Source organism: Dipodomys spectabilis, unplaced genomic scaffold (assembly GCF_019054845.1).
Source record: "Dipodomys spectabilis isolate Male_0828 unplaced genomic scaffold, ASM1905484v1 ptg000098l, whole genome shotgun sequence".
NCBI lineage: Eukaryota > Metazoa > Chordata > Mammalia > Rodentia > Heteromyidae > Dipodomys > Dipodomys spectabilis.
Window position 1 is genome coordinate 10919333 of NW_024870775.1, and position 16006 is coordinate 10935338.

General features: G+C 48.0%; 1 protein-coding gene across 1 annotated transcript in view; it reads left to right on the forward strand.

Moving 5' to 3' along the window:
* Gna12 (G protein subunit alpha 12) overlaps positions 1-16006 on the forward strand; it is a 76399-nt gene that overhangs the window by 39665 nt on the left and 20728 nt on the right. Inside the window, exon 2 of the mRNA XM_042686604.1 lies at positions 4314-4529. Coding sequence (XP_042542538.1) covers positions 4314-4529 — 216 coding nt within the window. The remainder of the gene's footprint in view (positions 1-4313; positions 4530-16006) is intronic.

Sequence of the window (16006 nt, forward strand, 5' to 3'; positions counted from 1 at the left end):
AGGAGCCAGCCTGCCACCTCTTGGATCTTCTCCCAATACCTGGCACTTTCCTTTGCCCTGGGCCAGCCCGGCATGGTTGCTGGTGGAACTGTGTGGGTGGCTTCCTAGGGAAATATGAGCCTGTTCTGAACACCACTGCCCGTGTCCCAGAAGGCAACCAGGAAGAGTGACAGTGGGCACCAGCCACTGGACTTGGATGTCCTCCAGGGTCCCATTGTGAACAGGGAGGAGTCTGGGGACCGGCAATGCTGGCTCCAGCTCTCCTTTCTCTATCTGCCCTACACTTCAGTTCCAGAGAGAAACCGAGAGGAGCTGTGGATCTTGGCTCCCTGCATTCATTAACTTACAGAAATGTATCCTGTTTACATTTCTGGCAGCATTTCTTTGCCTTGGATGGCAGCCAGAGGCAAACAACTCAGCTTAGTGAGGTTTTAACCCCACATCTCGCCGTGCTAGAGTGGACATCCGAATCCTTAGCGCTCTTCTGGCCGTACACCCTGAAGGGCAGCAAGACGCTGCCCTGGCTTCTCTATAGTGTTTATTCTGGGGACTTAGTCAGGAGTGACCACCCTACGAATACTTACTTTCATCACTAACAAGATCTATTTCGAAATGAGATAACAGGATTTGCAGGATTTGGTCCTCATCCAGGAAAACCAAAAGCCCCCAAAATCTACACTCTTACCAGACAGGGAATCTGTTCTTTGACTGCAAGTTTAAATGGCTGCAGTTTATTAGTTGTCCTAAAAATGCTCTTTGAACAGTGTAAAGTGTTACATTGTATTCAGCTGAAGTCATCCAACAGCTTGACTTTTTGTACTTGCACAACTGAATAAAGTGTGTGCTATCAACAAATTCAGACTTCAGTTGCACTGTGCTGGAAGCAGGGCTTTTCCTTCCTGGAGAATAAAGAAGTAAGAAGCTTCAGTCCCCACACTTGCTCTGCTTGCTTAGTTAGTTAGCTCTACCAGTTTAGCTGTGCCTCCAACCTAACTTTTTGATGGTTATTTTGGAGATGGAGTCTCTCAGGCTTTTCTTCTGAGATTGGCTTCAAACCAAGATCCTTGGTCTCTCAACCAGAATAGCTAGGATTTGTACATGAAGCACTGGCATCCAGACCTGTCATTTGTTTTTTTTTAAGGTGTGTATGAGTTTTAGGATTTTCTTGGCTTTCGAATATTAACAAACTTTTTTTTATTGAAAGAGGCAAGATGTCTTAGTATGCCTGTTACTAGTATCTTAAACTTTTAAGGTATTCATAGCTCTCTTCAGTCAGTTCTGCAGAACTACATTAAACACAGCATTGCCAAAGACTGTAAGCTCCAGAGAGTTCATCCCTTTCTCTCCCTCATGCGCTCTCCCCGCCCCCCCAAAAGGAGACAAGCCTGGACCCGGAACTTTATGAGATGTGGCAAAGTACAAAGCTTCCCCAGAGCCCAGTGTTGATTTTCAGAACAAACTTGGCAGGGAGCAGTTCTCGACTCGATTAATTTAAATGGGCAAAAGAGAGACATTCTCCTCAATAGTCTTTTCTGCAAGGGAAAGGGAGAAGAGAATAGAAAATGGGTCTCCAAGTTAACTGCTGTGACTCAGAGTTCACCCACAGTTTTGCAAACTGCCTTGGATTCCGACCAAGAGAAATAAGGAGTCTTTTCTTTGGGGCTGGGTCCAGTCTGCTGGGTAGCTCCAGCTTGCTCAGGTGGCCTGATGCAGGGGAAAGCAGCCAGTGTTAGACTTGATGGTTATGCATGTGTGAGTTCTGTTCACCCCTGTAACCAGGGAAGGCCTGCTTCATGCAGTGCTAGAAAAGCTGTGTGTATGGAGCTGGGGGAGGGGGTGTTGATTGAGAGTCTTGCTGTATAGCCCTTCCTGCCTCAGCCTTCTGAGTGCTGGGATTACAGGCTGAGCAAACATGCCTGGGGAAAAGTCTTTTTAAGTGACCTCCTGGCTCTTGAGTCCATTTTGACTCCCTGCCTTAGTCTCTTTTTTTTTTTTTTTTTTTTTTGGTCATTCATGGGACTAGAGCTCTGGGCCTGGGCACTGTCTCTGAGTTCTTCAGCTCAAGGCTAGCACTCTACCACTTGAGCTGCAGCACCACTTCCAGTTTTCTGGTTGTTTATTGGAGATAAGAGTCTCAGGGACTTTCCTGCCTAGATTGGCTTTGAACCATAATCCTCAGATCTCAGCCTCCTGAATAGCTAGGATTACAGGTGAGAGCCACTGTGCCCAGCTTGCCTTAGTCTCTTTATAGATAAAAATAGGACTCCTCAGGGCTTATAGATTCCATCATGAGTGAGCAGGCGCTGCTTGGGAAGCCAAGCCCTAGTGTGTGGCAACAGCACTAGACAGAAGAGGTCAAATGCAGATTTATTTGTCCTATTCATTGCATGGCCAGGGCTGCCCATTGCAGCTAGTTGGTGGTTGGTCCTGCTGGAGGAGGGGGCAAGGCTGAAATGCCTGCCCCCCCCCAGGGGGGTAACCAGCATTCCCTTTGCTGGGCTTGGGATTACAGCTGCCTGAATGACAGGGGTCCTCCTCCTGACCTGGGCAGAGTGGAGACTTTGCTGGCAACCTCCCCAAAGCCACCAATGCTACCCAATGCATGCTAGAATGTCAGAGATGAGACTGTCTTATTTGCTTTTCTCCTTTCCGGGTCTAAGAAAGAGGGGAAGTAAGAAGGCCCCAGGGGCAGAGTTGGTCTGAGAGAGGAGGAAGGCAGAAGACCAAATCAGACTGCAGCATCCCTGCGTGGGTTCTGACCTGCCCCGCGGCCTGTTTTCACCAACTCACCACAGAAAGCTCCCCTGACCCAGCTCCAAGCAGGGTTTTGTCCAGCCTCCCCTCTTCCTGCTCTCACTTTTTCCTTGGGCCTCTAGTGGCTCCTTTTTCATGTCACATGGTTGGGGCACACGTTGTCATGGTGGCTATTTGACTTACTAAATCCTTTTTATTTTGAAACAATTATAGGTTCACAGGGAGTCGCAAAGAGTCTTGAGGGATTTCCAGTTATTCCTGTAGTTATGATGGACATAATTACAGTACAGCAGTACCGTGGCAAAGCCCAGGAATGGACATTAGGATGGCAGTGGGGGAGGGACTTCTCTTTATCCTGTGAAGATTTGCGTGACTACCTCAATGAGAATGGCTGTTCTTTGAGCTCACATCCCTTTCCCCATCTCTAAAATATTGTCATTCTAACACAATTCTGTCAACAAGCTGTGGCTTTCAAGGATGGCTCTATTTAGCATAATGCCACTGAGAACCATCTTAACTTACTACCTGCTAGTGTTTACTCTCTTTTATTTGGGGTTTGTTTTTTTGGTGGAGCTGGGATTTGGATTTAGGGCCTCATACTTGATACACAGGTGCTCTGTGGCCCAGCCATGCTGCCGGCCCTTTATCTATTTTAATGAGTGTACTGGGAGTGAAAGGAACCATGACTACTTCTCTCCTGCATGTTTGCTGGCTGTTCCATTCTCTGTGAATTCTCTCTTCACGTTCTTTGCCCACTTTCTAACTGGACTATTTGGTTTTGAGTGTTCTTTATGCATTCTAAACCTGAGTCCTTTGACAGCCATGAGGCTGACAAGTATTTTCTCCCATTGCCTGTGGGGGAATAGAAGTAGGTAAGGTCACCTCAAGGTCATTGCATCCCCACAAGAGTGCTGGGAGGGGACTCTATCCAGACAGCACCATCACCCAGGTCTGGCGAGCGGATGGGACCACTCCTTAAGGCCCAAAGCTGCAGCCGAGCTGCTACCAGCCAAGGTGATGCTGTGTCCTGCCCAGGTGATGGGATGGCACTTTTCGGATAAGAGCCACTAAAAACCATGCAGCTGTCCACTCTACCCAGGCAGGTGAGTGGCGTGTGGATTCGATCACAGGAAAAGACCTAAGAGCAACAGGCTTAGTGTTCCCAGCTGGAGGATGTATATGCCAGCCCTTCGTCATGCCCCTCCTCTTCCTCTGCATTGTGTTGGCTGATGCTGTCCAAACATTTGTGGATACTGTCTTGCTGACTTTGGAGTTCCCATCTGATGGGCACAGCTGCCACTCCACACAGGATGTTGCATGGCGGACATAACCCCACCCTGTGCTGCAGGTGGCCTCTGCCTGTGGCTCAGGAGGCTGGCTTTACACTGGGAAAAGATCTGAAAGTATCAGCAGTGACAGGACTAGTCACCACATTCATCTTTCTATGATGTGTTCCCTCCTGGTGCCCGGCCCGAGTAGAGCAAAAGGCGGAGTGGACATGCCCGTGTGTGATGTCACATCAAAACACAACCGAGTCTTCCTCTTCTCTCTCCTTCCAGGGCTCCAGGGTGCTTGTGGACGCGCGGGACAAGCTTGGCATCCCTTGGCAGCATTCTGAAAATGAAAAGCACGGGATGTTCCTGATGGCCTTTGAGAACCAAGCGGGGCTGCCCGTGGAGCCAGCCACCTTCCAGCTCTATGTGCCTGCCCTGAGCGCTCTCTGGAGGGACTCGGGGATCAGGGAGGCCTTCAGCCGCCGCAGCGAGTTCCAGCTGGTGAGTGAGCCTTGTGCCTCTCTCCACCTTCCTCAGCAGTGCCTACGGGCAGGCGGGATTTGCTCCCACCCCAGTAGTCCCCAACCAGCACAGGAGCATAGTGGGGGACAATTGGGCCACATAAATGGTTTGAGAGGAGGCCTGGTTCATTCTGGCTGGATTGGTTTTTCTGTTTGAGGAGCAAGGCCCATGTAATCCAGGAACTGGGAGCTCTTAGTGGTCCTCTCCATAGTGAGAAGCAAATGCTTTTCCATTTTCCAGGCCTTTTTTATTTAGTTTATTTTTCAGATAGAGTCTCATACTTCTGCCTCTGCCATCATCAGACCTAGATCCTCCTACCTACTTTCCACTCTCATGTAGCCAGGATTACATGTATGGGATGAGGGACCACACCCAGCCCCCATGTTTTACTTTCCAGACAGACAGCTGTCATATATCATGTTTATCTCCAGGTGCTCATGTTTGAGGGTCTCTAGGATGTGTGCCTCAGTGTCTAACTGCTGGGTCATGGAAAGTCTATCTTCAAATTATTTCCCAAATAATTGGACCAGTTATGGTTCTACCAACAGTAGAAACGACTTCCAGGAGAACAGTCAACATTTCCAGACTTCAGTTCTTAACTGTATCAGTGTAGCTTAATTGACATTGCCCTGAGTTTGTTTGTTGGCACTGTGTGTTTTCTGGGAAATGTCTATTTATATCTTTTGCCCATTTTTTCCTCTGAGTTGTTTCATTTTCTCATCTTTCAGTTCAGTTTCTACCCTGGTCCCCACAACGTCACCAACCCTAGTACAGCGGTCAAAACCAGGAGCTGTTGGTACATTGCTGTTAATTAAACCATGCTCCTTATTTAAACCACTTCCAGGCTTCCCTGGATTCCCTGTTGTATTTCAAAGGCAGCTGCTTGGGCTTTTCTTATTGTTCATGACCTGGACATTCACAGACCATTGGCCAGATGTTCCTTAGAATGTCACTGCTAGGTCTGCGTGGTGTTTTCTTGTCATCAGAGTGAAGTCATGTCATGGAAGTGACACATGACCTGCCCCAAGCACTGTGTCAGGAGTGTATGATGTGGTATGTCTCAGTCACTTGGAAGGCAGTGTGGGTCAGCCTTCTCTCCTGCGGTAACTGCTTTTCTCCCTGTTGCCATCCATATCTCAGGAAGAAACTGAGATTGTTGTCCTGATTCCACCGTACAGAGAGAGAGATGCTGAGATGACTGCTACTTACTATAACCCTGCAGTGGAGGTGTGAGCCACAGCACAGCTATAGACTCTAGCCATGCCCTGCCTGGCTTCACAGCCTCCAGAATCAGCAATCTTTATGTCCCCTAAGAGTCACTGATCCTGGACAGTTTATTTAGGCTTTTCCCTATGAAGGGTCTAGGCTGCCACCAGCATCCAAGTGAATTCTGGGGGCTTACCAAAAGCGTTCCACTGTTCAGTAGTCACTCCAACAATACGTGCATGTGTCATTTGTTAACATGTGGACACAGTCTGGTCCATCCCTAGATGCAGAGCAGTCTACCAGAGCACCTCGCACCACCCTGGCCCCCCACGTTAAGTTCACCTTTGTCTTCAGGACCTCCTCATGTTGAGAATATTCTGTAAGAGACATCATATTGTGTGGGACCTTACAGATTGATGCTGGTCAGCTGTCAGCGCTAGGGAGCTGTCCAGGTGTCACTTCTGTCAGTATTAGTTCTTGATATCTTAGTATCTGTGGTAGATGGCCTGTCCCATCTTTTACACCCCCACACACATCTATACAACTACTTGCATGTTTATCTTACAGGATGGGCCAGAAATGTGAGAATTAGCGAAGAATTTGTACCAATATGGACTGATGCTCAAATATCCAAATTACCGTCTTAGTTTGGGTTTGATCATGTGTATGTGGGTGACAGTTTTGAATGTGATTCACAATAGGAAAAGTCTCAGCGTTCTTTGTTTGCTGCTGTGGCCACAAGTGCTTACAGAGTTCTATGACCAAGTCTTCTACTTGGTAGGAGAGCACTGGAGCCTTCAGAGTTGGAGGCATGTGCCTGGGAAAGACATGGTAAGTGGGGGGAGGGGGTATCTGAGTCGACAAGTGTGCAAGAACTAAGAGCAGCTAAGTCAGGAGTTTGTTTGGTTTCTGAGCCCAAGCCTGGAGTGGGGGGAGAGCACCCACATCACTATGGGGTGGCTCTTGCCTGAGGACAGAGAAGCAGGAAGCTGAGGTCTGTGCTATTCTTAGATCCTGTGCTAGGGAGAAACTTGTGTCCCGCTCTGAGCTCTGGCCTCTGGCTTTGGCCTCCCATGACCAACAAACCTCTCACAACCACTCCTGGGGGGAGAGGGGAAATTCAGTGTTAGCATTTGAACACAGATCCTGGATGATGTGAGACCCTGAGCACCCCCTTGGAAGGCAGAGAGGCTCTCAGCCAGTGACAGAAAGGGATATGTAATGGGCCTGATCATGGGAAACAAGGCCAGAGCTCCAGAAGGAAAGAAGAATTGCTTTGATCATAAAAACACTGAGCCAGGCACCAGTGGCTCAGAGAATCATGGTTCAAAGCCATCCCAGGCAGGAAACTAGAAATGGAGCTGTAGCCCAAAGTGGTAGAGTGCTAACAGTGAGCAGAAACCCTACAACCAACCAAAAAAAAAAAAAAAACACTTTGAACTTGTGCATGACAAAAATCTAACTACAGGGGAAATTGAAACAGATACAAAGATGTTTGGGGGCAAGGCAAGGAAGCAGGCCTGTAATCCCAGCACTTCAGAAGCTGAGGCAGGAAGATCTTGAGTTCCAGATCAGCATGGACTCCACAGAGATACCCTGTGTCATACAACAAAAGCACAAGGTGTTTTTCTATTTTAAGAGAATATGAAAACAGCTGCGGGCTGCATGAGCACGCTTGATGAAGCTCTGAGTGAGTGATTCATCTGGAGAAGGAGCCAGGGTGAGGGGAGACATGCGCTCAGCAGCCTTCCTCCTTTCTAAGCATGGAGACACACAGTGAAGCAGCAACCAAAGAGCCTCTGATTGCTTAGCTTGCTGGTGGCTTAGGAAATAAAACTCTGGGCTGGTTGGGTTGGAGGAAGTGGTTAGCATCCTGCTGGTCAGAGTACCCCATGATGCAGTCTGAACCTGATGGGCAGTGAGCACGGTGCTTATCCCAAGACCTGTCTGCAGATTTTTCAGTGTCATTTCCATAGTGTCATGCAGATGTTTTCTAACTTGCATTCGTGTAAACACTAAGTGTGGCTCTCTGGAGACTGGCTGTTCTGCTGTCAGTCTGGGCATTCCCTGCTGTCTCTGTGCAAGTCTGTGGTCTCAGCCATACTGCCCATGAGCCATCTCCTGTGGGGACTCCAGCTTTTCTGGGAAAGTTCCCATCAGTCCAAACTGGGGTCTCAGGCATGTTGTCTACTCAGTGCTGCTTGAAAGCAGTCCCGCAGCACTAGGGCTGCCCAGACTGCCCCACTGTTGAGCAGTGACAAGTCCTTAGTGCCAGCCCCTATGTGACTTTGTCTTTCCCCTCCCTGCCCTGGCTCTTGACTACTCTATTCCCTATTTGGCATGTGGATAATGTGTTCATGCAGCAGTTTGCTTGACTTTTCATTCTCCATTGAAGGGTCTTGGCACCCTTGTTAAAAAAGCAGTTGACACCAGTACCAGTGGTTCACATCTGCAATCTTAGCTAGTTGGGAGGCTAAAATAGAGAGGAACGTAATTTGAGGCCAACCAAGCATATACATAAGACCCATTCTCAACCAATAACTGAATACAGTAGAACACTCTTGTCATCCCAGCTACATGGGTTGTGGAAGTTTAGGGGATTGTGGTTCCATGCCAGCCTAAGCTGATGCTACATTGGAAGAAGTTGGGTATGATAGTATATAACTTTTGTCCCAGCTATGATAGGAAGTATAAAATAGGCAAATCATAGCACACACATGTACCCACACAAAAAGTGAGATCCTGTCTCTAAAGTAACCAGTGCCGAAAAGGGCAGGGGCATGGCTCAGCAGTAGAGCACCAGCCCAATAAGTACAAGGCTCGTACAAGGCTTTGAATTCAAATCCCAGTACCTCCAAAAATGAAACTCTAAAAAGCAGTTGACCATGGTGTTTGGGCCTATTTCTGGACTCAGGGTACTGTTCCATTTGGCCTCATGTCCATGCTTACACAGTGACACACTATTGTGATAATCAAAAATTTATAGGAAGTTTTAGAATCCAGGAATCTAAGCTTCTAGCCTTACTTCCATTTTCTCGTTATGGTTTGATTTGTGTTCCCCTGAGGACTAATGCTGTGGCGTTACTTGTGAAGCGGTTTGAAGTGGGAGGGCTGGCCCTGTCAGAGGTCAGCAAGCTATGGCCCGTAGACTCTTAAGACCTGTGGCCTGTTTCCGTATGCTCCCAAGCTAAGAATGGCTTTTCCATTTTTAAAGGCTTGACAAAAAAAGAATATACAACAGAAACAACTATGTATGACCCAGAAACCTGAAAATAATAACCAACCTGCTCGTCACTGAAAAAGTTTACTAACACCTTGTCCATCAAATATTAAGATTTTTTTTTGTAATAGTTAAACTTGAACTCAATTCCCTATGCTCATTAGATGAGCACTTTCCCACTGAGCCATACCTCTAGCTTAGGATTTCTTTTTGAAACTAAACTTATTACAGAACAGAATTAGATAAATAGAATACTGCAGTCCTATGAAGCGAACAGAAAGTGCACATTCTCACCCAGTGTCAAATGGATCAGAGAACTAACTATGCCAAGCCAAACTGTCTGCCTTTCCGGAAGCTGTACAGGAGAATCTTTGTGATCTTTATTATCTTTAAATAGTTGTTCAGAAGGATTGGATTCAACATACCAATTTATATGCACAGTGTATCATGATCGATATTACCTTTCCAACACTCTCTCCCATATTGTCCCAGCCCCACCTGTCCGCTCTTGCTATTCCTGAGTAGTACTGTGTCTGTGGGGTGAGCCACAGAATTCCTCTGTACATTTGGTCTTGCATTTGTATTTCCTAGACTGGCCGCATAGAGACTTACAACAGTCACCTACACTGTGGAGGAATCCACATGTAGATTATAAAACACATACAAAAGTACGGAGCTATTTCCAGTCCCAAGAGAATGGTTGCTTCTAGTAGACAGAGCAAGGCTTTTTATGGGAACTGTCAGGTCACTTCGAGACATTCGTGATTGCTGGGTTTTGTTTGTTTGAGTATTTGTTTGTTTGTTGTTTGTCAGTCATGGGGCCTGAACTCTGGGCCTGGGCGCTGTCCCTCAGCTCTTCAGCTCAAGGCGAGAGCTCTACCACTTGAGCCACAGCGCCACTTCTGGCTTTTTCTGCTTATGGTGCTGAGGAATTGAACTCAGGGCCTCATGCATGCAAGGCAAGCACTCTACCACTGAGCCACCTTCCCAGCCCCATGGGTGTTTTTTTTATTGGGAGGGTGTCCCCTTATAAAGCCCAGGCTGGCAATCCTCTTGTCACTTCCCCAAGTACCAAGGTTACAGGTATACACCACCAACACCCAAGTTGCTGTTTCATAAGATAAATCAAACATTTCTCTTGACATACTTTTCTAATTCACAGCAAAAGTAAGAACTGAAAAGGGAAAACAGGTGAATATGCAGGAATTATTGGTAAGATTGTAAAAGAAAAAGAAGCAAAGCTGGGTACTGGTGGCTCAGGCCTGAAATCCTAGCTGCTCAGGAGGCTGAGATCTGAGGATCACAATTCAAAGCCAGCCCAGGAAGAAAAGTCTCCATGAGACTCTTTTTTTTTTTTTTTGTCAGTCATGGGGTCTGAGCTCTGGGCCTGGGCGCGCTGTCCGTTAGCTCTTCAGCTCAAAGCTAGCACTCTACCACTTGAGCCACAGTGCCACTTCCAACTTTTTCTGCTTATGTGGTGCTGAGGAATTGAACCCAGGGCCCCATGCATGCAAGGCAAGCGCTCTACCACTGAGTCACCTTCCCAGCCCCGAGACTCTTATTTCTAGTTAACCACTCCACTCAAAAACCAAAAGTGGCATTGTGACTCAAAGTGGTAGAGCACTAGCCTTGAGCAAAAGAGCTCAGGGACATTGCCCAGGCCCTGAGTTCAAGCCCCCAAACTGACAAAAATAAATAAGCAAGCTAACCCCACCAGGAAGGAGGGAGGGAGGGAGGAGGAGTCTGCTAACTAGGTAGAATGCTGCCCCAACCCCCTAGCAATGCGACTGATGAGCAGAAGAAAGCAGAGCAAGGAGCACAAGGCATCTGTAGGTCCTGTCTGGTATAACAGAGAAGAGTTTATAAGCCCAGTGCACATGAACCACCTCAGGTCTTCTCTTTTATTTTACACTTATTTTATGTTTTTGTTTATGTTTACAGTCATAATAGTGTGATTTCTCTAAATCATTTCTCTTGGTGTTTTAGAGACCGTCTCCTTGTGTTGCCCAGATTGCTCTCAAACTCTTGGGCTGAAGCAGTCTCCTGCCTCAGCCCCCCAAGTAGCTGGGACTACAGATATGCACCACTTCAACTAGCTCTAAATTCTTTGCTTTTTAAAAATTTTTTGGGGTTCAGAGTCTTGTACTTGCTGGGTAAGCACTCTATACCACAGTCCTTTTTACTTATTTTTTGAATAGAGTCCTGCATTTATGCCTCAGCCAGCATCACCATGCCTGGCATATTGGTAGAGATTAAGCATAATCAGGAGGGGCACATCTCACTGTCTGCCTAGGCTGTCTTCCAACCTCAATCCTACTGATGTATACTTCCTGAGTAGCTGGGATTATATGTTTAAGCCACGTAACTGGTTGTTTTGTTTTATTGTTCTGAAAACATGCCAAACTCTAATAATCAAAAAAGGCCATGAAATCACTTTTAGAATGAATTCTTTTATTTTCTTTTAATTTTATTGTCAAGGTGATGTACAGAGGAGTTACAGTTACATATAAGTAAGGTAGTGATTACATTTCTTTTGTTGTTGGTGGTGGTCGTGGGGCCTGAACTCTGGGCTTGGGCACTGTCCCTCAACTCTTCAGCTCAAGGCTAGCTCTCTACCTTGAGCAACAGTGCTACTTCCCAGTTTTTCTGCTTATCTGGTGCTGAGGAATCGAACCCAGGGCCTCATGAATGCAATGCAAAGCACTCTACCACTGAGCCACCTTCCCAGCCCCACAGTTCTTGTCTAACTCGTTACCTCCCTTCCTCATTTTTCTCCCTCTTTCTATCCCTCTCCCCTTTTAGAATGAATTCTAAAAGTCAGTGTATAAATCAGAATTTTGAAACACAATGATTAATTTTAGGTGCTATTTCTGAAGTAGACTTAGGTTTAAATCTCTTGCTGTTAATATGAAAATTGTAAGCCAGGCACTGGTGGCTCATATGTGTAATTCTAACTATTCAGGAGGCAGAGATCTGAGGATTGAGGTTTGAAGGCATGAGGTTTGAAATCCATGAGACTCGTATCTCCAGTTACCACCAGAAAATTGGAAGTGGTGCTGTGACTCAGGTGGTAGAGCAAGCAAAACTGCTCAGGGACAGTTCCCAGGTCCTGAGTTCAAGCCCCATGATACTAAAGGAAAGGAAGAGAGAGGGGGAAGGAGAGAGGAAGGAAGGAAGGAAAAAATTGCAAAGGGTTTAGATGTCACCCCTCCTCCCCCTCCTTTTACCCAAAAGAGGGAGCCATGGACTATCTCCCTATTATTGTTTCTTTATTTTTGCTTCTGTATGGCTCCTTCCAGATGAGGGATCCTGGGTGATGGGCACTGCCAGCACATGCGCTGAGTGGAGCATGTGTTCACTGGTTTCCCAGTGGACTCCACAGTAGGCTGGGAGAACAGGAGGCCCAATTCCCTGCCTTCTTCCCTGCCGGAGAGCCCTGAGACCCAGAGTGAGGCGCTTGGAGAACTGAGCCGCAGGGCTGCCTGAGTGGGCACCTTCGAGTCAGTGTGCTGTAGAGGAAAGTGGATTGAACCCAGGAGGTGGAGTCTCGGGAACTGGGCGGGCCCCAAGTGGTTGCCGCCTGTGGAAAGCTGAGCCACTCTACTAGCCAGAGAGGCATCCAAAAAAAGTCCAATCTTCCCCGTCTGGCTGTCCTTAGAAGAGCTTTTCTGAGAATTTTGTATTGAAGCCAAATGAAACAGATGATTTATTAACTTGTTGTGACTTTTTTCATCCTTCCTTTTTAAAAATTATGGTGAGACACGCCTTTTTCTTTTTAAAGTCTCTTGCTGCTGAGTTTTCTGGGAGACCAGAGTTCGCTGTTGAGCAGGCCCCATGGAGACCCTGGAGAACCACAGGTCCGGGGCCTGGGCTCACTGGAGGAGCCTCTCCAGTCAACACACTTGTGATTTGCCATTTAAGAACTGGCTGAAGGGCTTGGAAAGGCCTCCTCTTCTGAGGAGCATTTCTGCTACTGTCACCACGAATACCTTGAAGCTTTTTATGAACTTTGTGCTTCCTTGCTTGTGAATTTAAGACCGAGAAGTAAGTCTGAGTTGATAATGTTGACCCTTTCCACTTCCTCAGTGGTAGTATCCCTCCACCCCCTGCCCCTGGTGTGTTTGTCTGAGCCTGACCAAGTATAACACAATACCACAGGCTGGCTAGCTTGAAAACACAAACTCCTTTCTCTCAGCCCTGGGAACCACAGGTCCACAGCCTGGGTGCTGGGCTCCTGAGAGGGCCGTCCACCCTTCGCTGTGTCCTCCATGGAGACAGCAAAGAAGGGAGCCCAGATGCCTCCTCTTCTGTAAGGGCCCCACCCTTGTGGTTCATCTGAGCAGTTACGCCCCCCAGGCCTGTCTCCCACAGCCCCAAAATGAAGCTGGAGCCAGGACAGAGCCAAAATCACCCAGTCATCTCTGGACAGAGCCAAAATCACCCAGCCATCTCTGGACAGAGCCAAAATCACCCCTCAGGCATCTGATACCAACGAGCTAGGAAATCGTGGCACCTCTTGCTCCAAGACTGTCAAGCTGCTGATAATTTGTTAGTGGATCTTCCCCATTTCATGAGCCATCTTTTCATTCCTTTACTCTCACCTGTGTGTGTGTGTGTGTGTGTGTGTGTGTGTGTGTGTGCGCGCGCGCGTGTGCATGCATGCATGTGCTGGTCCTGGGGCTTGAATTCAGGGTCTAGGTGCTATCCCTGAGCTCTTTTGCTCAAGGCTAGCTCTCTACTACTTGAGCAACAGCTCTACTTCCAGCTTGTTTGTTTGGTTTTTGGAGGGGGCCGGGAGATGGTTAATTGGAGGTAAGAGTCTCATGGACTTTCCTGTCTGGGCTGGCTGCAACCTGCAATCCTTCCATCTCAGCCTCCTGAGTAGCTAGGATTATAAGCATGAGCCTGTATTCTCTGTGCTTTATTCTCTTCCTGTATCTAATCTTCTCAACCTTTGAGGTGGTAGGATCAGCCACTGTGTGGGTCCAGCTTCCAGGCAGCTATATAACCTATCAGGAGCCTTCTATCCCAGCAGGGCCGGGGGCATGGTGCAGAACTTGTGGGCTGTCTCCACATTGCAGCAGACAGAACACTGCTCTTGCTGTTCCCCACTTCTGCCAGATAGGACAGAGCACTGGCCCCCACCCTCTGCCATCAAGGTATTTACAGCCTCAACCTAAGGCCACCTTGCTCCCAGCCCTGATCCTGTGCCTATGCCTATGCCTGTGGGGAAGTGGAAGGTCCCAGCAGGACCCAGGCATGTCTGGTGGGGAGGGATTTGAGAGTCCTCTTCTGTGTGTGTGTGAGAACTACCCCCTTCCCCGCCATTTTAGACCATGGCTATCCAGAGTCAGGCACTGTCCCCCATTCCATTTTTTTATGGCACCCTGAGCATTGTAACCTCCTCCACCCCTCCTCCCCCAGGCAAGCAAAGCCCAGTCCAGGGTCAGCCTCCACTACTGTCAAGGCCCATGTGTGGCCCACTGGCTCCCAGCGTTCGCCTGCCACCTGTGTTCAGGGTCTCAGCAAGGAGGTTATTGCTGTGGTACAGCCATCTGCCTCTTGTAGCACAGGGGACCGCCCCTAGCCCAGCTGTGCAGACTTCCTCATGCCAAGAGAAGCCCTCCACCCTACAGGATGTGGCTCATATCTGTGGGGGGCCTGGCTGGTGTGCAGGACCACAGAAGGAACCCCTGGGGTCCCCTCCACACCTACCCATTTGCAGGCCAGTGCCTTCTGGGCAGAGTTTAATGGGCGCTGTCTTGCCAAGCTGCTGCTAAGGAACAGGCTGTCCGGATAATTCACAGGGCGTCCAGTACCCAGGGCTCTTCCATGCACACAAAGCAGGCTGTTCTGTGTTTATTAATAGAGCCAGCACAGAGCTCTGGCCTGCACTACTTTCTGAGATGCTGGGCAGTGGTCCTGAGCTCTGCTGAGTAAGGAAAGGATGGCAGTCAGCCTTACTTTCACAGGATTTCCCCTCATTCTTCGCTACCCTTACCTTCCCCTGAGTCATCAGAGCCATGACCTACATCCTGGTCTCCAGGACACCTCAGGCAATGGTGTCAGCCCAGTCTCATGGTAGTGATACTCACCCTGAGGGAGGCTGTGAAGTAAAAAGCAGAAAGAATAATTTGGCTGAGCCTACTAAGTTAAACCTGGACACCCAACACCCTGTCGGCTGTGGCTGGCCAGAGAGGGAGGAGCTGCCCTCCCCTGTGTGTCCCCGTGATTGTGTGTATGTGTGTGTGTGTGCATGTGTGCACGCGCACATGTGTGCGCACACACAAGGTTATGCATCCATGCCAGTACTGAGTGTTGAACTCATCCTGAGTGCTGTTCCAAGCTTTTATACTCAAGGCTAACACTCTACCACTTGAGCCACAGCTTTACTTCTGGTTTTTTGCTACATTATTGGAAAATATAATTTTTGGAGCAGGGCACCAGTGGCTCACACCTATAATCCTAGCTACTGAGGAGGCTGAGATCTGAGGATCGTGGTTCAAAGCCAGCCTGGGCAGAAAAGTTCCCATGAGACCCTTAAGCTCCAATTAACTACTCAAAAACTGGAAGTGGCATTATGGCTCAAAGTGATAGCAAAAGAGTTCAGGGCCAGCACCCAGGCCCTGAGTTCAAATCCCACAACAACCAAAAAAAAATTTCTTGGATTTGACTGCCTAGGCTGGCTTTGAACCACGATCGTCAGATCTCAGCCTTCTGAGTAGCTAGGATTAAAGGCACAAGCCACCAGTATCCATCTCTTCCTTTGATTTTGATCATTCAGTTTACTGATTCTATTTTCCATCCATTTACTCTGGTGAGAAATCACCAGAGGCTGGTGCATGCTCTGTACAAGCTCTGCATTCTACCATGCTGAGACATCCCCAAATCCTTCATGATCCTTAACCCATACAGATGGGCTAATATTCCTCACTGTAGCCCTCCCATGATTCTGAATTGTGATGACCCTGCATTGAAACAAATTTCAGGCTGGAACTTCTGCACTTGATGTGTTCCAGAGGCTGTTGAG